General features: G+C 46.4%; 1 protein-coding gene across 1 annotated transcript in view; it reads right to left on the bottom strand.

Moving 5' to 3' along the window:
- COL4A6 (collagen type IV alpha 6 chain) overlaps nt 1-21849 on the bottom strand; it is a 446909-nt gene that overhangs the window by 309696 nt on the left and 115364 nt on the right. The window contains 1 exon segment of the mRNA XM_030209832.1: nt 7078-7161. Within this exon segment, the coding sequence (XP_030065692.1) occupies nt 7078-7161 (84 nt within the window).

The following is a 21849-nucleotide window of genomic DNA, read 5'->3' as shown; positions in this document are numbered from 1 at the left end:
GAGAACACAATATAAAAAAAAAATCAGAAGGTAATATATTAAAAAATGTAGAGTCCAACAATAAGGTCCAGAAACAGAAGACTAAACAGATGAAACAATTTACTAAAACAATATTTATTTGACCCGTTAGTGCACGGTTTCTGGGTTTTATTGGTTGTTTTTATGGGTTTGTGTAAGACCCGGCCTCTCCAATGTGTTATTAAAAATGTAGAAACACTGGGAGAAACGGCTTATCCAGGACCCAGTATTTATAAGAGTGCCATGATCAGAACCAGCAGCTGCCTCATGTTTAGTAGAATGAAGATACCCCAAACCCTTCACCTAAGTTCCCTTTTTTCCTTAGGTCATGGCTGCCAGTACTCATGTTCTGTGAGCGTAACCCGGGTCTCACCTGGCACTAGCTCCGGACCCAGGACACAAAAGCAAACATTACTCTCTCACCTCCTCCCAAACTCGCAGTCTTTGCTTACACGCGGGACACTCTTACTACAACCTCAATTCCAGTCCACTTGCAGTCGAGCTGGGGTTGGTCAATGGTACGGAATAGTGAGCCTGGGGGTTTGGGAGACACTTTTCCAGTTCTGGGTTCCACTCAGCTCTTCTGTCCAGGAACCACACAGCACTCCGACGGCTTAATAACAAACTCACCTTTTATTGTAACTTCCACAACAGGCAGATGGCAACTTGGATTGCTCTTCAACCAAGTCAACTGAGTAACTCTCATGTAATTTAATCTCAGATTTCTGTCGTTCCACGGGGAATGCCTATACCACTTTCTTCACGGGTATATATACAGGGATTCTCTAGTCAGGGCTATTTACATATAGACAAGTGCTCATTTCCATGCTTATCCTGTTAGCCAGAAGTCACCTCAGGGGCTGTTCTTCACTGAATCGCTCCCCCTTGCATGAGTGTACCTCTCAGAGCTACACACAGCCTTGAGCAGGCTTCTTCCTGCCCTAATTCCTGCATATGGATCAGACTCCCCAATCCACCCGAAGCTCTGGCTCCTTCTCCAGTTATTGTGATTGAGGCAGTAACTGCTCCTTAATTCCAGCCCAACTTCAATAGGCATTTCAAGATCCCCCTTCTCTTTCCAGGTCACTTGGCAGGGGCTTGCAGGCAAACCAGGGACCCTTTCGGGTTGCCAGATTGAAAAAATCTTCCCCTCCCCAAACCAGCCCCAAACCAACTCCAAACCGCACAAAGTCAAACCCCACCTCCGACGTCATCAACCCCGCCTCTGTCATTAACCCCGCCTCCGACGTCATTAACCCCACCTCTGACGTCATTAACCCCGCCTCTGCGGGGCTTCCATTGGACCAAATTGGACCAATAGAAGCCCTGCCGGAAAAGCACCCAAACCCGCAACGCGGCCATGAAAAAGCCACCCAATTTCCCGCAGCCATCAAAAATTTCCCGCAACCGGTCACGGAAACCCGCCCAATTGGGCGAGAAAACCTCCATTCTGGCAACATTCCCGCTCTCTCTTTTATCTCCTCTCAACTCGTCCCAAATCTGTCACTCACCTCAACATAGGCACTGTTTCTGCATTTTATTGCATACACACTCCTATGAGCTGGGCTTCCTCCCACCTCAGGACATCCCTGTAACCCCCCACCCCCCCGACTCTCTACCAGAGCTCACTCCTTCAGTAATCCCAATTTAACCAGGGATTACATGAGTTTATAGCCTTATTGCAAATGTCAGTGTTTATTTTCGTTAATTCCGTTTATTAATTGTTTCTGCCAAAAGTTTTTCTAGGAAATGAACAATGAAAGCATCTGCAACTATACATCAAAGAGATAGAAGTGAATGGTAGGTGTGCAATAAAAGAAAGTTACAGAGAACTAAATTATTTCTCTGTGGAACTAGAGGGTTTTTTTTTTTTTTTGCTTCATTTATTTTATTCTCTCTGTATCCTTATGGCTACAATATTGCTGAGAAGGCATTCAGATAGAAGGAGAAGGCCAGCAAAAAGGATAATGAAAGAGGCAACATGGAAACACTTCCTAAGAGAGACTGGTGTTGGTCTGCCACACCAGCAGGTGGCACTGTGCCCTGTATGAAAGCATTAAGCAGTGTTGCCAGGTGGGCGGTTTTCCGCGACCCGCCGCGGGAAATTTTTGCCCGCGGCAGGTCGCGGTTTTTTGGGCTTCTTTTTTTTCTTTTCCGCGGTTTTTCGGGCGGTTTTTTCGGCCGCGGGGCGGGGTTAGTGATGTTTTGGGCGGGGTTAGTGATGTTCTGGGCGGGGCCGATGACGGGGAGGCGGGGCCGATGACGGGGGAGGTGGGGCCGGTGACGGGGGAGGCGGGGCCGGTGACGGCGGGGTTGACGGCAGGGGCGGGGTGATGACGCGGGGGTGGGGGTGTCAGGGGCGGGGTTTGAGTTTGGGCGGGTTTTGAGCTGTTTTTAGGCTGGATTGGGTGGGAAAAAATTTTTCCACCTGGCAACCCTGGTATTAAGCAATTAGAAAGGAAAAAAAGAAATGGCAGGTGATAGAAATGCACCCCTACGACACCACAAGACGAACAAGAAAATGTGTTTAATATTTGTTATGAGGATTCCTTGTATTACTTGACTTACATACCTTAAGGATTACCAAGAGGCAAATTGTTTTATCTGTTTACCACATGCAGAATCATTTTAAAGAATGCTGCATTCAGGAAACTCAGACCCCACAAGTTGCCAATACCCAGAAGACTACAAATGCAGTCCACAGCTGTTACTTTAATGATATCATCAAGTCAACAAGGAATACTCTCTATTTATGAGAAAATAATGAAATCCAGACCCAGACTTCTCTAAACTAAACTTCATGACACAAAGAATGGAGTTCTCTCTAACTTAATAAATGGCGGGAAATGCGTGAAAAATGTCAGGTCCAGCTCCATGGCAGATAAAAGCCCTTAATTTAGATGCCCTATTCACAATATGGTTGTACATAAATTGGCATTAAGATGTCTATATCGTATACACATCTAAATCTGAAATTTAGAAAGACAAGATATACATGTTCAAATTCGCAGTATGTGCATATGGCAAGCGGGCGTGGGACCAAAAGATACATGTATATTCCCAATTTCAGAGTGGCCTAGTGGTTAGAGTCCTGGTCTTGACATCCAGAGGTGCCCAGGTCAAATCTCACTGCTGCTTCTTGTGATCTTGGGCAAGTCACTTAACCCTCCATTGCCTCAGGTACAAACTTAGATCGTGAGCCCTCCTGAGACAGAGAAATATCCAGAGTACCTGAATGTAACTCACCTTGAGCTACTACTGAAAAAGGTGTGCGCAAAATCTAAATAAATAAATATGTGAGAATCTACATGGAATTTTGCTAGTGGAGGAGTAGCCTAGTGGTTAGTGCAGTGGAACATGGAATGTTGCTACTATTTGAGATTCTGCATGGAATGTTGCTACTATTGGAGATTCTAGATGGAATGCTGCTACTATTGAGATTCTGTTGGTACTATTTGAGATTCTACATGGAATGTTAATGTTGCTATTCCACTGCACTCACAGAAACAGAAGCCTGCGCGGCCGCATTGCTGATCTGCAAGGGCAGGCTTCTACATGGAATGTTGCTAGTGGAGGAGTAGCCTAGTGGTTAGTGCAGTGGAACATGGAATGCTGCTACTATTTGAGATTGTAGAGGGACTGTTACGAGTGCAGGAGTGGCCTAGTGGTTAGAACACTGGTCTTGCAATCCAGAAATGGCCGGTTCAAATCCCGCTGCTGCTCCTTGTGATGTTGGGCAAGTCACTTAACCCTTCATTGCTTCAGGTCCAAACTTAGATTATGAGCCCTCCAAGGACAGAGAAATATCCAGTGTACCTGAATGTAACTCACCTTGAGCTACTACTGAAAAAAGTGTGAGTAAAATCTAAGTAAATAAAATATTTGTGCAGAAAGAGATCAATGATTGGATTTACAGCTGGAAATGTTTTTGATGTTCGGAAAAGCTGTCTGTTAAGATGATATTTTTTTTGGTGAAGGAGACAGATTGATTTTTCAACATCTTGCAGTTGGGAGCTCTTGAAACTGGCAGGGGGATGATCAGAAGCAAACGCCGGTGCTAGACGCTGTTAGCACCGTACTAGCACCGGCGTTTGCTACCGCCCCATGATCAGAGCCCTCGAGCGCGTGAAACAACATGCCTGAGGGCTCTGAACGCAACTAGCATGCAAATGCATGCTAAACAGGGCTAAACATATTCATCCCCAATGATCAGCGACAAGTGCGCCAAAGATTGGGTCGCTGGCTGTGGCAAACCCTACGCTAGCTCCGAGCTGGCGTTAGGGTTTGCAGATCATTGGGGAGGAATGGTGAGCCCTGTCCAGCATGCATTTGCATGCTGGCAGGCCCCCATTCCCCCCAACAAGGCAAACCTGCCAGCGAAAGGGGGCTGGAGGTCCGGCGGAACTCCGGTCCCCCCTCCCAGGTTCAGGGAGGGCTGGAGATCCAGTGGGTCTCCAGCACCCCCTAACTCCCCTCAACATGTGCACCCAGTCCCTGGTGGCCCAGTGGGTGACCAACCCCCCCCCCCAGCAACAGGGGGGCTAGAGGTCCGCTGGACCGCCGGTCCCCCCTGCCGATGATCCCCCCCCCCCCCGCGGATCCCCCCCCCCAGGTTCAGGGTGGGCTGGAGATCCGGTGGGTCTCTAGCACCCCCAACCCCCCAGCAAAGAGAGATATGGTGTGCAGCGCCGCCCAGTGCATCGCAGGATACACTGGGCAGGGCTGGGCGCTGCCATTTTGCGGCGTCGAAGGAAGAGGAGGGAGGCAGGCTACCTCCCTCCTCTGACCCACAAGGTAGGGGGATAGGGAGAGGGGGGTGGGTAGGCAGGGAGAGGGGAGGCGGATTGATCACTGGACCACCAGGGACTCTTTGCTGGGGGGTTGGGGGGGCTGGAGACCCACCGGATCTCCAGCCCTCCCTGAACCTGGGGAGGGAGGGATCATCGGGGGGACTGGACCTCCAGCCCCTGTTGCATGCAATTATATCTGATCATGGCGTATGCATTTACCTCCAGCCCCTGTGTTTGACAGATTTGGGCTTTTGACAGCCCAGACCTGTCAAACAAGTGCGGGAGGATTGTGCTGAGCGCATGCTCAGGCACAATTCTCCCGCACTTCTACCCCATGATCAGAGATAATTGTGCTGCTTAAGTTTGCATGCAATTATCCCTGATCATCGGTGCGGTAAAGCCCCGCGCTGTTCCAGCGCTATTTTATAGTGCTGTTTGGAACAGCGCAGGGCTTTTGATCATCTGCTTGTCAGTGAAATACAAGTGGGAGTTTTTTCAGCCTTGGACTTTTTTCTCCACTTGACTGGCCTTTGAAGCTTTGAAACCAACAATTGTTTAGCTGTATCCCAGGTTGGAGCATTTTTGCTCTGTGGGGTGCGTTTAGCACTGAGGTTCAGCTTCAAGCTAAGACTAGTGAAAGAGTTGAAAGACCTCCATACTGACAAACTGTAATAGCAGGATTTTGTTGGGTATTTGGTGATTTACAGCTGCTCCCCAGGATATCTATGTTTCAGGAAAGTGCACATTCTTGGCAGTGTTCCATATGAGGGACGCAGGGAGGTTGCCCCTTTAATTCCCTAGTGGTTTATGTCCCCAAAATCAATTATGCCAAACATTTAGGACAGCATAGAGAGACATACATTAGGTCGATATTCAAAGCCATTTAACCAGGCAGAATGGCTCCTGGCCAGTTATAATCACCTGTTTGGGGCTAACTAGTCTTTTTCAATGGCACTTAACCAGTTAATCCAAAATAAAACAGGAAAAACCTCTACGATGAGAAAGCACAACAGGCAAAAGTAGAGGCTGAGAAAGGACGAATCACCACCGGAGATGTGAATCCAACAGTCTTTATTTTCGAAATTACAAAGAAGAACCCGACACGGACCGTGTTTCGACGCACACAGGCATCTGCATCAGGGGTCAAACTGTCAATTCCAGAGCAGTGCTCAAAACCACAGTCCTGCTGTAGTCTAAAACTGTAGACCGTGCACAAATACTGGTGTGATCAAGGCAAGCTAACAGGCGTCTTAAAATGACTGTAGAAGCTGAATCGCAAAGTCCACTGCAGTGCCCCCTAGGGTGCCCGGTTGGTGTCCTGGCATGTCAGGGGGACCAGTACACTATGAATGCTGGCTCCTCCCATGACCAAATGGCTTGGATTTGGTCATTTTTGAGATGGGCGTCCTCGGTTTCCATTATTGCCGAAAACCTGGGACGACCATCTTGAAGGTCGACCTCAATTTCATGATTTGGGCGTCCCCGACCGTATTATCGAAATGAAAGATGGATGCCCATCTTGTTTCGATAATACGGGTTGCCCCACCCCTTTATGGGGCCGTCCTGCGAGGACGCCCTCATGAAAACTTGGGCGCCCCGTTCGTTTATGCCCCTCAATACGTCTCTCAGGTGCAATGATGCAAAATAAAACCTGACTGATATGCAGCCTCACCGATTAAACACCAGGTGTCGTAGCTGAAATAAATATGGATATTCAGTGGTAACCAACATCGCAACATTTACAGCCAAAAGAAGAAACGCACAAGTTGCCGGGAGCTGCCATAGTTTCACACTGGATGCCATATATATATTTATGGGCTTTCTACACACACAGTTACAATTTTGAAAGATTGGCTTCCTCCACTGACCTATTGGATCATAGCAGATGACATTATTACCAAGACCCCTGACGCAGGTGGGTTGCCGACACACGGACTGTGTCGGGTCTTGAAAGCTACATCTCGACGCTAACCTGTTCTCGAAGGCCCTTTGTGTTTTATTTACCTGTTGACCTAACTCCGGGCGACATTAACCTAATCTATCGGATATATTCAAGTAGCTGTGGGAGTTATGTGGATATTTCCCTTTAAACACTGGACCCTCACATGAGATTAACAATGCAAAACAAATCTGGGCTCAGTCTTCAGCCATTCCCCATCATTCTTCTAGTATCATGAAGTCATCAGAGACAGGATATTTACTTTGCGAGAGAAGGAAAAGATAAAGGAACACGTGACTGTTTTCCTTCCCCCACCAAGAGCAAACTTACCCGGCTGCCTTTCTCCGGAATACATTGACAGCCCCCACTGCAATCCCGGCCTGCACAAGGTCCTTGATAGAAGTTCTTTCCTCCCTGTAAAGAGAAGACAAGAATTTGAGCTCATCCAGGCTCCAACACATCATCCTCAGGTTATAATTTGTTAGCTGTTTCATTTCACCATCACAGTTCTGTTTTGACATTCGTCATCAGACATGAGTTTACTCTTTACTTGGCCGTTCTGGAAACACGATTCACTGTCATAAACACTTGTCTTGGTTTATAAGCTTCTACGGATAGTATGAGAAGGGAGTTTGCAAGTTACACTTATCTCCATCTAGCTCTGATGTCAAGAGTGTAGAAGTGTTCACAATTCTATCCATCTTTGGATAACGGCACCACATGGAACCTAATCACCGCAGTGCAACTACCAAGATAGTTACCAGACTAGCAGGGATCCATTAATGGTCTCATTTGTTTATTAGAGGTTGCCATAAGGCTGACCTATCCTGTGAAACCAAGCCATTAATTAGGATTACTGAAATACAATGTAAAACAGAAAGCACCTTACCCCACCCCTGCCTTTGCTTCTGGTGAGAAGGGCTCGAGTGGTTTACCCTACAGATGAAGATAAGGGCTGTGGACCTAGGAGACCTGAGATCTAATTTTGCTTATGCCAATAATAATTTGTTATGATCATGAGTAATTTACTTCTCTCTCTCCCCTACTATTGCCTCAGGTACCCAACTTAGACTAACAGGGACATAGCCAGAAGTCCATTTTGGGGGGGGGGGGGGGGGTCCCAAAGGTGGAATGGCTGGTGGGGCTTGGCACCCTCATCAGCCATAGTTGTGAATGTAGAGAGGAATCATTGTTTGGGGGACGTCTATAAGAACCCAAGTCCTTCTCTAATCTTTGTCTTGTTGGGATGTATCATGCCTCACATTGAGTTCTCTTGTTGATGTGGTTGGAAATCTTTGTTCTCTTTGAAAACTTTAATAAACAAATTTTAAAATAAAGTAGAGGGAACCTCAGCCGAAGGTGAGGCGGCCCAGCCCCCCACCCCCACAAGGCCTCCCATAGTTACGCCAATGGACTGTAAGCTCTCTGAATTGAACTACTATAAGGTTAATATTCAACTAACTTAGATCATTTCAAATTGTACATACACCGAGCAGTGCTATCCATTTAAGCATTACCAGTAAGGGGGCATTGCTTAAATAGATAGCCCACGGTGGTCAGCGTTTTTTAAGCTGCAGGCAGAATTAGGCCCAGGATCAGCCACTGAATATCTAGATCAGTACCGTCACCTGAAATTAAACTGGACACCAACCAATATTCCGACTGGTGCCGAGTCAGCCCAGTCGATAAAGTTAGTTTAGCCTTGTTGCTGTCCTAACTCTACGCGCTTAAACAGTTAGTTGACTGAATATTGCCAATAAGGTGCTGGCTCTGCCTGAACTCCGTCCATGGACTGCTCTGGCACTAACTGGACAGTATAACAGTAGTCAGAGCCAGGGCTGCCGATAGACTAAGCTGGGCCTGGGACAAGACGCCCCCCCCACTCTCAGGCCGCTGGTGCCGCAATCTCAAGTCTCCACCCGCCCACTCCCATCGACAGCCCTCCTCCGTCCGCCACCGGGCCCCCCCCGCATTCAAATCGGCAGTGTCTCACCTCCGTAAGAAACTGGCAGATCGCCTCCCTTCAGGCCTTCCCTCGTCCCGCCCTCGTCTGATGTAACTTCTGGTTTCCGCGAGGGCGGGACACAGGGAGGGCCCGAAGGAAGGCGATCTGCCGCTTTCATATGGAGGTGAGGCGCTCCTGATTTGAATGCTCGGTGGCAGACGGAGGGGGACTGTCGATGGAGCCGAGGGCAGGCAGGTGAGACCGGGGACTGCAGCGCCGGCGGCCTGACCCCGGCGCCAGGCCCCCCTTGGGGGCCTGGGGAATTTTGTCCCCCCTGCCCCCCCTCTTGGCGGCCCTGGTCAGAGCTGATATTTAGTGGCACCGCCCAGTTAAGTGCAACTACATTCAAAGCTGTTTACATATATTCAGGTAGTTATTTTGTACCAGGGGCAATGGAGGGTTAAGTGACTTGCCCAGAGTCACAAGGAGCTGCAGTGGGAATCGAACTCAGTTCCCCAGGATCAAAGTCCACTGCACTAACCACTAGGCTACTCCTCCACTAGCCACAGTCCATGTAGAAGCCCGCCCTTGCAGATCAGCAACGCGGCCGCGCAGGCTTCTGTTTCTGTGAGTCTGACGTCACACTGAATAATACATTCCTTTTTGTAATGTGCAGATCTACGGCTAACATTCTGGGGTGTAGGATAGTGGGTTCCCCGGAACAGCTCTTGCTGGCTAAGGTGAGGGCTTTTCGTGAGAGGGACAAGGGGGGGCACGCTTTTGTATTCTGGAAAGGGCGCTCAGTGTGAAAGATACTAGCTTAGTACGGATCTTACCTCTAAATTTGGACACAGCACTTACGCCTGCAGAAAGCTGGTGTAAATGCTGCTGCAAAACTAATTATTTCCGATTGGCTCACAATTCATTGAATAATCCTATAACAGCTCCTAGTACTAGAATCAACTGTTCAATGCAAAAAAAATGCTGCTGTTTAAGGATCAAATAAACGTTTAATTAAATACTACGAAAACGGATCTTCAGAGTTGAACTTCCACTAAAGCCTTCGGCTTTGGAAAACTTGGAAGTAAGTGTATCACCTTATATCTTCATCAATTTGGTTCTTTTTTTACTTTTGGAGGAGTAGCCTAGTGGTTAGTGCAGCGGACTTTGATCCTGAGGAACTGAGTTCAATTCCCACTGCAGCTCCTTGTGACTCTGGGCAAGTCACTTAACCCTCTATTGCCCCTGGTACAAAATAAGTACCTGAATATATGTAAACTGCTTTGAATGTAGTTGCCAAAACCTCAGAAAGGCGGTACATCAAGTCCCATTTCCCTTTCCCTATTTGAGATTCTAGATGGAATGTTGCTACTATTGGAGATTCTAGATGGAATGTTGCTATTCCACTAGCAACATTCCATGTAGAAGTCTGCTCTTGCAGATCAGCAACGCGGCCGCGCAGGCTTCTGTTTCTGTGAGTCTGACGTCCTGCACGTACGTGCAGGACGTCAGACTCACAGAAACAGAAGCCTGCGCGGCCGCGTTGCTGATCTGCAAGGGCGGGCTTCTACATGGACTGTGGCTAGTGGAGGAGTAGCCTAGTGGTTAGTGCAGTGGACTTTGATCCTGGGGAACTGAGTTCGATTCCCACTGCAGCTCCTTGTGACTCTGGGCAAGTCACTTAACCCTCCATTGCCCCTGGTACAAAATAAGTACCTGAATATATGTAAACAGCTTTGAATGTAGTTGCCAAAACCTCAGAAAGGTGGTATATCAAGTCCCATTTCCCTTTCCCTAGTTGAGATTCTACATGGAATGTTGCTACTATTGGAGATTCTAGATGGAATGTTGCTATTCCACTAGCAACATTCCATGTAGAAGTCTGCTCTTGCAGATCAGCAACGCGGCCGCGCAGGCTTCTGTTTCTGTGAGTCTGACGTCCTGCACGTACGTGCAGGACGTCAGACTCACAGAAACAGAAGCCTGCGCGGCCGCGTTGCTGATCTGCAAGGGCAGGCTTCTACATGGACTGTGGCTAGTGGAGGAGTAGCCTAGTGGTTAGTGCAGTGGACTTTGATCCTGGGGAACTGAGTTCGATTCCCACTGCAGCTCCTTGTGACTCTGGGCAAGTCACTTAACCCTCCATTGCCCCTGGTACAAAATAAGTACCTGAATATATGTAAACCGCTTTGAATGTAGTTGCAAAAACCTCAGAAAGGCGGTATATCAAGTCCCATTTCCCTTTCCCTAGTTGAGATTCTAAATGGAATGTTGCTACTATTGGAGATTCTAGATGGAATGTTGCTATTCCACTAGCAACATTCCATGTAGAAGTCTGCTCTTGCAGATCAGCAACGCGGCCGCGCAGGCTTCTGTTTCTGTGAGTCTGACGTCCTGCACGTACGTGCAGGACGTCAGACTCACAGAAACAGAAGCCTGCGCGGCCGCGTTGCTGATCTGCAAGGGCGGGCTTCTACATGGACTGTGGCTAGTGGAGGAGTAGCCTAGTGGTTAGTGCAGTGGACTTTGATCCTGGGGAACTGAGTTCGATTCCCACTGCAGCTCCTTGTGACTCTGGGCAAGTCACTTAACCCTCCATTGCCCCTGGTACAAAATAACTACCTGAATATATGTAAACAGCTTTGAATGTAGTTGCCAAAACCTCAGAAAGGCGGTATATCAAGTCCCATTTCCCTTTCCCTATTTGAGATTCTAGATGGAATGTTAATGTTGCTATTCCACTAGCAACATTCCACGTAGAAGCCTGCCCTTGCACTCCACTCCAGCATGGCAAGACGAGGAGCCGCACAGCCGCTCATCAGGCCTGCTTCATCTTCCTCTGCCGTCCCAGGCCCGACTGTTCCTTTGAGCCACATGGACCTCCACGCAGCCACTTGGCTTAAAGGAAATGCTGGGGACTAAGGTTGCAGAGAAAGCCAAAGCCACCCAATGTGCAGGTCCTCCTCTTCTTGCCATGCTGGAGCAGTGTGTGTGCAGGTGGGCGCAGAAGGAGGCAGCCAGAAACCAAACATCTGTGCTGCGCTGCCCTGGCAAAACAGACCGCGCAGAATTCCACATAGGAAACGCAGAATTCCTCTGTAGTCTGCGGCGGAGGATAATTCTGCACAAATTCCGCATTGCGCAGTCACACAAAACTCCCCCAGAACAGGAGTAACACCTCTAAAGGGAGAGAACCAATCACTAGACCTTGACATGGTGACCTTGCTGCATAACGTCCACCAATCGCTGCAAGGTGACCTCTATAGGTGGTGCACGACACGACAGAGAAAGTTTCGTACTAGCCAAATGTCACTCAGGATAAAAAAATGTACCCATTCAGCCTCAGCACTGGAGCTAACCAGAACATATTTTCTAGCAAAAAAGGTGCCAGTGCTCAAATGCTAAGCCACCCTTCAGGGGTGGGGTGATCACTGAGGGACCCACCTCACACTAGCCAGGCCCTCTGCAACCAGTCGCAGAATCTATGACAAGGCAGAATTGGTGTGTAGAGCCTGAGCTCTTTCATTAAAACTTGGGGACCATGGGTCAATTTTAGCAGACAATGGAAAAGGTGCCGGTACTCAGTACCCCCAAGAACCCCCTCAAAAAAAGCCCTGGAGCTAACAGTGGTAACGAGAGTGAGGAAATTTCAGGTGCTGATAACATCCCTGGTGCAGCTTTAGAGAATGGTGAACCCGTTTATAGACCAGCCGTAGAAAGAGATACATTCTGAAGAGTTGTACATTACTAAGTAAAACACCTCTCAGCGACCAAAAGAAGGAAAAAAGCTTATGACATCTGAGTGTACTGGAAGTGGAAAATCTATGGATTTTCTGGAACCAGGATAGTACAAGCTGCGCCTCTCAACCCCTTGTTTACAACTACCAGCACGGCTTGAACGTTGAGCAAAAACCACTTTAAACCAATTCTCTTGCAACCGCTCATGGGCAAGCAGATTTCCAGCGCCTCTGAAACAAGGAATACCTTGAATATTATTTATTCTAATTCAGATGAATGGCCACATGAACTGTACAAGGTTAGGCAATGGGGCGCGGGGTAGAAATCAAGGAACAGGCTCTTAAGCTCTGCTTCAGTGACTGCTGCATTCAGTCTCACTAAGGAGCCTGGGGCAGTATTCCTGCTCTCCCCTCCCCCTATCAGCCTTGCATGCATTTCATCCTCTGGAGGATGCCAGCAGCAATATCCACATTGTTAGGCTCTCAAGGAAATCAAACTATATGAGAGACTCATTTCAGCAGGGCCCAGCTATGCCTGGTACGTTGCGAACAAGCTCCGGCTGGTTTTAGACTTCTTACTGAGGCACTTGTCTTTAAACTTCCCAAGCAAAGTTATCTGTTAACTAAACAAGAAAAGAGGGGAACTGCAATTATCTTCCCACTGTATACCCCAGGCTCACATATTTCTATTGATTTTGATAATAGGCAACAACCAATGCATGCACAGGACTCAGTAAAAAGCCTCAGGATATGACACAGAAACCACCCTACTTTATTTAAGGCAAAAGAATCAAATATACACGCTGTCAGTCATATTGGGACAGATCAAAAGTCTATCATGCCCAGTTTCCAACAGTGGCCAATCGGAATCCAGGTCATAAGTACATGGCAAGATCCCAGAACAGTAAAACAGATTTTATGATGCTTATCCTTGAAATAAGCAGTGGAGTTTTGCAAGTCCATCTTAATAATGGCTTATGGACTTTTCTTTTAAGAAATTAGCCAAACCTTTTTTTTAAACCCTGCTAAGCTAACTGCTTTTACCATCCTCTCTGGCAACAAATTCCAGAGTTTAATTATGACCTTGAGGACAAGAAAGGGCCAATTCTATAAACTAGGAATATTAGCATTTGGGGGGGGCGGTGTTATGAAGCTGTGTTAGGGCTTTAAGTCATGTTATTTGCCCTTTGACGCGATGTAAATGGCATTAATGCAGCTTGTCTTGCACTAACGCGGTGATATTTAAGTCACTGCGGGTTATATAGTAAAAAGATGCAAAACATGTAAATACATGTGAAGAAGCTCATGACTACGCAAATTCCATAACACAACTTGCAGCGAGCATCGGATGCACACCACGTCATGTCGTGTCACTACGGCCTTAACATTTTTCACCCTCCCGACTCAATTCACAGTTTATAGTATATTTATAGCCCCCTGATATTCAGCGCTAGTTAAATAGCATTCAGCCGGCTAACTGCTAATATTCAGCGGGAGATAGCAGATTATCTCTGCTGAATATTCGCGGTTAGAGCATAGCAGCAAACCGGCTATATTGCATGATATACCCAGTTAGCGCCGATATTCAGCACTGGGCTTAACGGTTAAATAGGACCACGTAAATAGCCGTCCTATCTAACCACTACATAAGTGTTGCCATAGTGGGCCAGACCAAAGGTCCATCAAGCCCATTATCCCCAACCCCCGCCAGCCTCACACTGCCTGGTGACCTGTTCTGTTTTCAGTCGCTGTGCACGATCGTTTTAATGAAACTACGCATACACAAGCATGCTCAGTTTCATTAAAACGAGCGTGCACAGCAATTGAAAACAAGACAGGGCACCAGGCAACGTGAGACCAGCGTGGGACAAACGCTTTAGCTGGCGGGGGTTAGGGACCCCATCCAGCCAAACCGGGGGGCCCCCGAGATAATTTTGGGGGGCCCAGGCCCCCCGTAGCTACGCCACTGTGTGAAATCAATAATGCAAAAAGGTTGACTATGGCGGAGGATAAGGCTCAAAAGAGAGAATCAATATAATCTCTCTATATAAAAGGCAACACCAACGTTCTATGAAGCCTCCAGCCGGAAGTGTGAAGGGGGCGAGATATCCGGTTTCCCTATGAGTGTCTGCCCCGCCCTCTCTGTAACATAGTCAGTGAAGGAAAACAGCAGAGCACGAAATCAAATCGCTGGCTCTGTAACAGTGAAGGACTCAGAGGGGGGAGGGGAGAGAGGCCAGAGGGCAGGGACACACACACTCCCACATGCACACAGAAGAAAACATTGCTAGCCCCCCGTTTCATTTGCATCAGAAACGGGGCTTTTTTACTAGTAAAGGCATAAAGGAATCCCTAATGTGGAGTAGTGGAACACACGAAATACAAAATACAGTGTTAAATACACTTCATTTACATCTGAACAGTGGAGAACGCATTTAGGAGAGGGAGTACAAAAGACAAAAGGGAAATACAAAATAAAACACGGAAATGGTAATGTTAGCACATGGCCATTAAATTGGAAAATTGGCCATTTTCTAGCCATGGCAAAAAGTGGCCTTAGGGGTCTTTTACGTAGGCGCGTTGGCGTTTTTAGCGCATGTTAAAAATAGGCGTGCGCTAAACACTAAAGTTGCCAATGTATTCCTATGGGTGTCTTTACCGTTTAGCGTGCGCCCATTTTTAACATGCACTAAAAACGCTAGCGCACTTACGTAAAAGACTCCCTTCGCATGTGGGGAAACACCTGCGTAAGGGTGCACTTCTTGCAGCAGCTTAGTAAGGGGCCCTTTTACTAAGCTGCATAAGCGTCCACGCGTGCCCAAATGGAGTTACCACATGGCTACCGCGTGGCTCTTGTGGTAATTTCATTTTTGGCGCGCATTTGAAATGCGCAGCCGAAAAATAACTTGTATTTTCCGGCCACCCATATCGGACACATGCCAAGTGGCATTTGTCGCGTGTAGGTCATTACCACCCGGTTAAAGCATAAGACGTTACCACTAGGTCAATGGCAAAATGGACGCTTGGCAATTTTCATTTTACCACACGTCCATTTTCAGCACAACTATGGAACGCACTACCAAAAGCAGTCAAAACGACGCTTGACCACCGAAATTTCCGGAAAGCCCTAAAGACAGACCTGTTCAGAAGAGCATACCCCTCCGACCCAACATAAAATACCGAACACTTGCGACACAATGTAATCAAAGACTGTAATGGACATTACCTGACTCTTCCTCTCCTCTCCCTCTCTAAGTTCCCCCCAATTGTACCTACCATACATGTACCCCATTCTACCACAATATCACTTTGTATCCAGGTGAGTTCTACGGTCTTCACCTGCCAAAGAATGCATAACTAACTTTCAACGGTGGGCTCTCTTGTACACTTTCAATTTAATTTTTTAACCTAGATTTTTACCCCAAATCTACAGTACATGCAAGAATGATTCCAGTGTTAGGTAGTTAACAGCACTGCCAAGCAAAACAGAAAACCACAGACCTGTTCAAGGCATTCCAACCTCAAAACACTCCTATTTGGAAACAGTCCCTGTTTTGACTACTTGTTATCACCTTCTAGCAAAAGTTGGAATAGCTGCAATTTGGGTCTAACATATAATTTGACAACCATTCAAAAATGTGACAAAGAATTCCACAACTTTCACCTGCAAAAAGGTTTTTTTTATTACTTTTCTTTTAAATAAGTACTTTTTCATTTCTGAAATCTACATGGAAATAGTCATTCATAGCAGGGGGGGCCAGAGCTCGAGGTGGGGGGCACTGTTTAGCCGCCGACTCCTCCCCCGCCGCATCAGGTCCATTGTTTGCTGGCAGGGGTCCCCAATCCCCGCCAGCCGAAGAGTCTTCTTCAGCGCCGGTTGACTCCGGCGCCTTTGTTGTAAGATCATCTGTTTCTGACACCTTACGTCCTGCACGGGGCTACATGCACGGTGCAGGACGTAAGGCATCAGAAACAGATGATCCCACAACGAAGGCGCCAGAGTCGACTGGCGCTGAAGAAAACTCTTCGGCTGGTGGGGATTGGGGACCCCTGCCAGCAAACAAGGTACCTGATGCGGCAGTGGGGCGGGTCAAATGTAGAGGGGGCCAGGGCGTAATCTGTGGGGGCCCATGCCCCCGTGGCCCCACGTAGCTATGCCCCTGATTCATAGTACACCATTGTAATGTGCACAATGTATAATAATTATGACATCAGTAGACATAATTCATATACAGTACCTATTTAATTATATGTCATATGAACATAAGAATAGCCATACTGGGTCAGACCAATGGTCCATCTAGCCCAGTATCCTGTTTCCAACAGTGGCCAATCCAGGTCCAGGTCACAAGTACCTGGCAGAAACCCAGATAGTAGCAACATTCCATGCTACCAATCCCACGGCAAGCAGTGGCTTCCCTATGTCTCAACAGCAGACTATGGACTTTTCCTCCAGGAACTTGTCCACACCTTTTTAAAATCCAGATTCATGAACCACTATTACTACATCCTCTGGCAACAAGTTCTAGAGCTTAACTGTTCGTTGAGTGAAAAAAATATTTCCTCGTATTTGTTTTAAAAGTATTTCCATATAACTTCATTGAGTGTCCCTAGTCTTCGTACTTTTTGAAAGAGTGTAAATAAAACAACAACACGATTCACTTCTACTTGTTTTACACCACTCAGGATTTTATAGACCTCAATCACATCCCCCCTCTGCCACCTTTTTTCCAAGCTGAAGAGCCCTAACCTCTTTAGCCTTTCCTCATATGGGAGCAGTTCCATCCCCTTTATCATTTTGTTCACTGTTCTTTGAACCTTTTCTAATTCTGCCATAGGAGCCAACTTTGCAGAATTATTGGGGTGCTAAGCCCAATGCAAATAACCCCTCTCTGGACACATATAAGGAATTCTCTCAATATTGGGGGTGCTCAAGCACCCACAGAACCAGCTCCTATGAATTCCGCTATATCTTTTTTGAGATACGGCGACCAGAATTGAACGCAATACTCAAGGTGAGGTCAAACTATGGAGCAATACAGAGGCATTATAGTATTCTCGGTCTTATTTACCATCCCTTTCCTAATAATTCCTAGTATCCTGTTTGCTTTTTTGGCCACCACCACACACTGGGCAGAAGATGTCTGCGTAATATCTAAAATTACACCTAGATCTTTTTTCTTAGGTGCTGACCCCCAAGGTGGGCCCTAGAATTAATTAACTATGATTTGGATTGTTCACTGCAGCTCCTTGTGACTCTGGGCAAGTCACTTAACCCTCCATTGCCCCTGGTACAAAATAAGTACCTGAATATATGTAAACCGCTTTGAAGTAGTTGCAAAAAACCTCAGAAAGGCAGTATATCAAGTCCCATTTCCCTTTCCCTATTTGAGATTCTACATGGAATGTTGTTACTGCTGGAGATTCTACATGGAATGTTGCTACTATTGAGATTCTGTTGCTACTATTTGAGATTCTACATGGAATGTTGCTACTATTGAGATTCTGTTGCTACTATTTGAGATTCTACATGGCATGTTGCTAGTGGAGGAGTAGCCTAGTGGTTAGTGCAGTCAACTTTGATTCTGGGGAACTGAGTTCAACTCCCACTGCAGCTCCTTGTGACTCTGTGCAAGTCACTTAATCCTCCATTGTCCATGGTACAAAATAAGTACCTGAATATATGTAAACCACTTTGAATGTAGTTGCTAAAACCTCAGAAAGGCAGTATATCAAGTCCCGTTTCCCTTTTCCTTTCTACCAAATAGGTGGGGAAATGTGAGATACAAATGTTATAATTAAATAAATGTGCATCAGTTTGAATTTGTCTACATTAAATTTCATCTGCCATTTGGATGCCTAGTCTTCCAATTTCCTAAGGTCCTCCGGTAATTTTCCACAGTCTGCAAGTTGTTTTAACAACCTCAATAGCTTTGTGCCATTTTCAAATTTAATCACCTCATTGTCAACTATTTATAAATGTTAAATAGCACTGGTCCCAGTACAGATCCCTGCAGGACTCCACTATTCACCCTCCTCCATTGAAATGGCCATTTAACCTTACCCTCTGTTTTCCGTCCAATAACCAGTTCCTGATCCACAACAGAACATTGCCTCCTACCCCATGTCTCTTTCATTTTCTCAGGAGTCTTATGAGGAACTTGATCAAAACCTTTCTGAAAATCTAGATACACTGGATCAACCGGCTCACCTTTATCAACATCTGGATGTCCGGATGCTGTTACAAAATAGGTTCTCACCACGCAGCATCATGGCGCTCAGTTTTGACTGTCTGCTTATTGTCCTAGGATGAATGCCTCTTTCCTGTCTTAGGGCCAGATGCATTAAACTTAACGAGCCCTTAACGAGCAAGTAGTAAACCATGGCATGCACTAAAGACTTTTTCCGATGATGGTAGCAGCTAACGAAAACGGAATGCAGATGAGCAAATTGTGTAGAAACCCTATTGTAATGAGATGCACTAACCTTTTCCGATCGCCTTAATGCTGGAAAATCTAACGAGAGGTCTGTACCTCTTGTTGGGGCTGTGCGGGATAAAACTTGGCCCAAAGTAACAAAACAAATCTGGGAACAAAAAAAACGCTCCGCTTAAAAAAAACGTCATTCCCCCCCTCCCCTGCAGTCTTTAACCCTGCTGCTGAACCCTGAAGAAGAGGTTTCCCTGCTCATCACCCCCCCCCCCCCCCCCCGCAATAATAAAAATGTCTTTTTTGGCAGTGCTTCACTCAGCTGAGAGACTTGGAAGTCTCTGAGCCAATCACAGCGCGTTTAGCTCTGTTTCACATTTATCAAAATTTTATCCATACTCTGAGGCGGGTGAAGAAAGGGAGTGAGAACAGAGGTTAGACTACCAATGCAGGGTGTCCATCTGTGTCTCTATATTCTCAAAACCTGGCACTCCTATTTCATTTCGAAAGTTCTCAAGTATATCAGTGTACTTTTCTCCATGGATATTAAAGTACTATTACTACTCATCATTTCTATAGCGATACTAGACGTAGGCAGCGCTGTACACTTGAACATGAAAAGACAGTCCCTGCTCGACAGAGCTTACAATCTAATTAGGACAGACAAACAGGACACATAAGCGATAAGGACAAAGGGTAGCAAGATTCCACGCAGAATCCCAAAGAATAGCAAGATTCCGGAATCCCATAGTAGCAAGATTCTATGTGGAATCCCAAAGAGTAGCAAGGTTCCAGAATCCCAAGGACTACTACTCATCATTTCTATAGCGCTACTAGATGTACGCAGCGCTGTACACTTGAACATGAAGAGACAGTCCCTGCTCGACAGCGCTTACAATCTAATTAGGGCAAACAAACAGGACAAACAAAAGACAAACAAAAAAGTAGCATTAATACATTTCTTTTGGATATTCCTTAGACTGACTGCCAGCCATTGCAGGAGATTATTCACAGATATTGGCAGGGAATTATAGAAAAAGAAGATAAATGTCATCCCTGGCACAACAGAAGTCCTTAAAGATTCTACAGTTATTCAAACCATGCATATCACAATATAGACCTGAATCATTTTTGTATGACTGTTAATTAATATGGTTATGATTGATTTGGCTCTCACTGATTTCTGGCAAACTTCCTGGGGCTAAAGAAATGTCGTACTAGTTTAAACAGTCACATACTGTAAAACAATTTTGTCTGTTAACATGACTCCTCTAAAATCTTTATAAAGAGGAGGTTATGCAATTTTAATTGAGTTTTGCTCTAATTTTTCCTACCTTTCTCTTAGCGTTTTCAGATGTGCAATTTAACAAACCCTCTCATTTAATGGATCTTTTGTGTCTGAGAAGCTTTAATCATCTCGGCATTTCTGCTGTCTCGTCCGTGGTTTACCAGCAAGAACATTCTTTTGTTATTCAGTTTATAATGCAAAAAATTAAGGCACTTCTACCATCTATTTATCCCAATTGACTCTGTACCACCCATCTTGCCCCCATCTATGTATCTGCATTTGGCCCCTCAGCTATATGGTAAACTGGACTTGAAAACGGCCAAAGATGGGGCTAGACGTACAGGCTCGGGAAGTCTATTCCAGGCGTGAGGTGCAGCAAGATAAAAGGAACGGAGTCTGGAATTAGCAGTAGAGGAGAAGGGGACGGATAAGAGAGATTTTTCTACAGAACAGAGTACTCGGGGGGGGGGGGGGTGTAGGGAGAGACAAGAGTGGAGAGGGTACTGGGGAGCGGCAGAGTGAATGCACTTATAGGTCAGCTGTGGGAAGATATGATAGAGATCTATAAAATACCGAGTAGAGTGGAATGGGCAGACACGAATCGCCTGTTTACGCTTTCCAAAAATACTAGGACTAGGGGGGCACACAATGAAGCTACTGCGTAGTACATTTAAAACAAACCGGAGAAAATACTTCTTCACTCAACGTGTAATTAAACTCTGGAATTCGTTGCTACAGAATGTGGTAAAAGCAGTTAGCTTAGAAGGTTTAAAAAAAATTTGGATAATCTTCTAAAAGAAAAGTCCATAAGCCATTATTAAGATGGACTTGGACATGGGCGTAGTTTGGGAGGGTGAGGGGGTACTGCCCCCCCAACTGAGCTGTTCTTAAATGGGTTGAAGGCAGGCAGCAAAAGTACGCAGGCAGCACTGGGAGGAAGAAAAGTGGTGCGCTGCAGCATTAAAGGGATTCGCTTGGTACTTGCAAGCTGCTGCACATTGGGAGGAGAGAGGAAATGACTCATGTGGCAGGCTGAGGCAGCCAATCAGACGGCAAACTAGCATTTAAGTTTGGCGCCTTGCTGCAGGCTACTTACCCTAACTCATGGAGCTCCTCTGGGAGAAGTGGAACTTGAACCCACAACACTTAGCTCATCCTCCCTATTACGGCTTGAACCTGCCTGCCCCAACCACTGGACTGGTTCCTAGCCTCGGGCAATCCTGCTCCCTGATTCCAGGCACTCAACCTTCCCCTTCAGTAACCTACTAGAGCACTGCCCCTTCCTTACCTATCTCCAGGCTGGGGCCCCTTGCAACAGGGAGTTATCAACGTTGGCCTAGTCAGAACCCTGACTCCACTCCAACTAAAGATTTGTGGCATGACTTGAAAACTGCTTGGACTCAGATCTGCGAAGGACAGAATCTGGCAGCGCTGGAACAGTTCAGTAAAGAAGAATGTTTTTGGTGTAGACTGCTAATTGCTGTCAAATGTACATCCACCAACTCGGTGGGGGGAAGGGAGAGGGGTTAATCACATCCAATGCATTTCAGTTTTGTTTTCTTGGGACACGCTTTGCCCCCAGTAAAACATTTTGTCCTCTGAAAGTTGTGGCTTATAGTGCATTGAGTGGAAAAAAATAATTTAAATGAATTCAATAAATGCACTGGCACAACAAAATGAAAAAAAAAACCCCCCAAAACATTC

The sequence above is a fragment of the Microcaecilia unicolor genome, chromosome 7, assembly GCF_901765095.1.
Source record: "Microcaecilia unicolor chromosome 7, aMicUni1.1, whole genome shotgun sequence".
In the NCBI taxonomy this organism is placed as follows: Eukaryota; Metazoa; Chordata; class Amphibia; order Gymnophiona; family Siphonopidae; genus Microcaecilia; species Microcaecilia unicolor.
The sequence above is the reverse complement of the archived record's forward strand: the minus strand, read 5'-3'. Positions and strand labels throughout refer to the sequence as shown.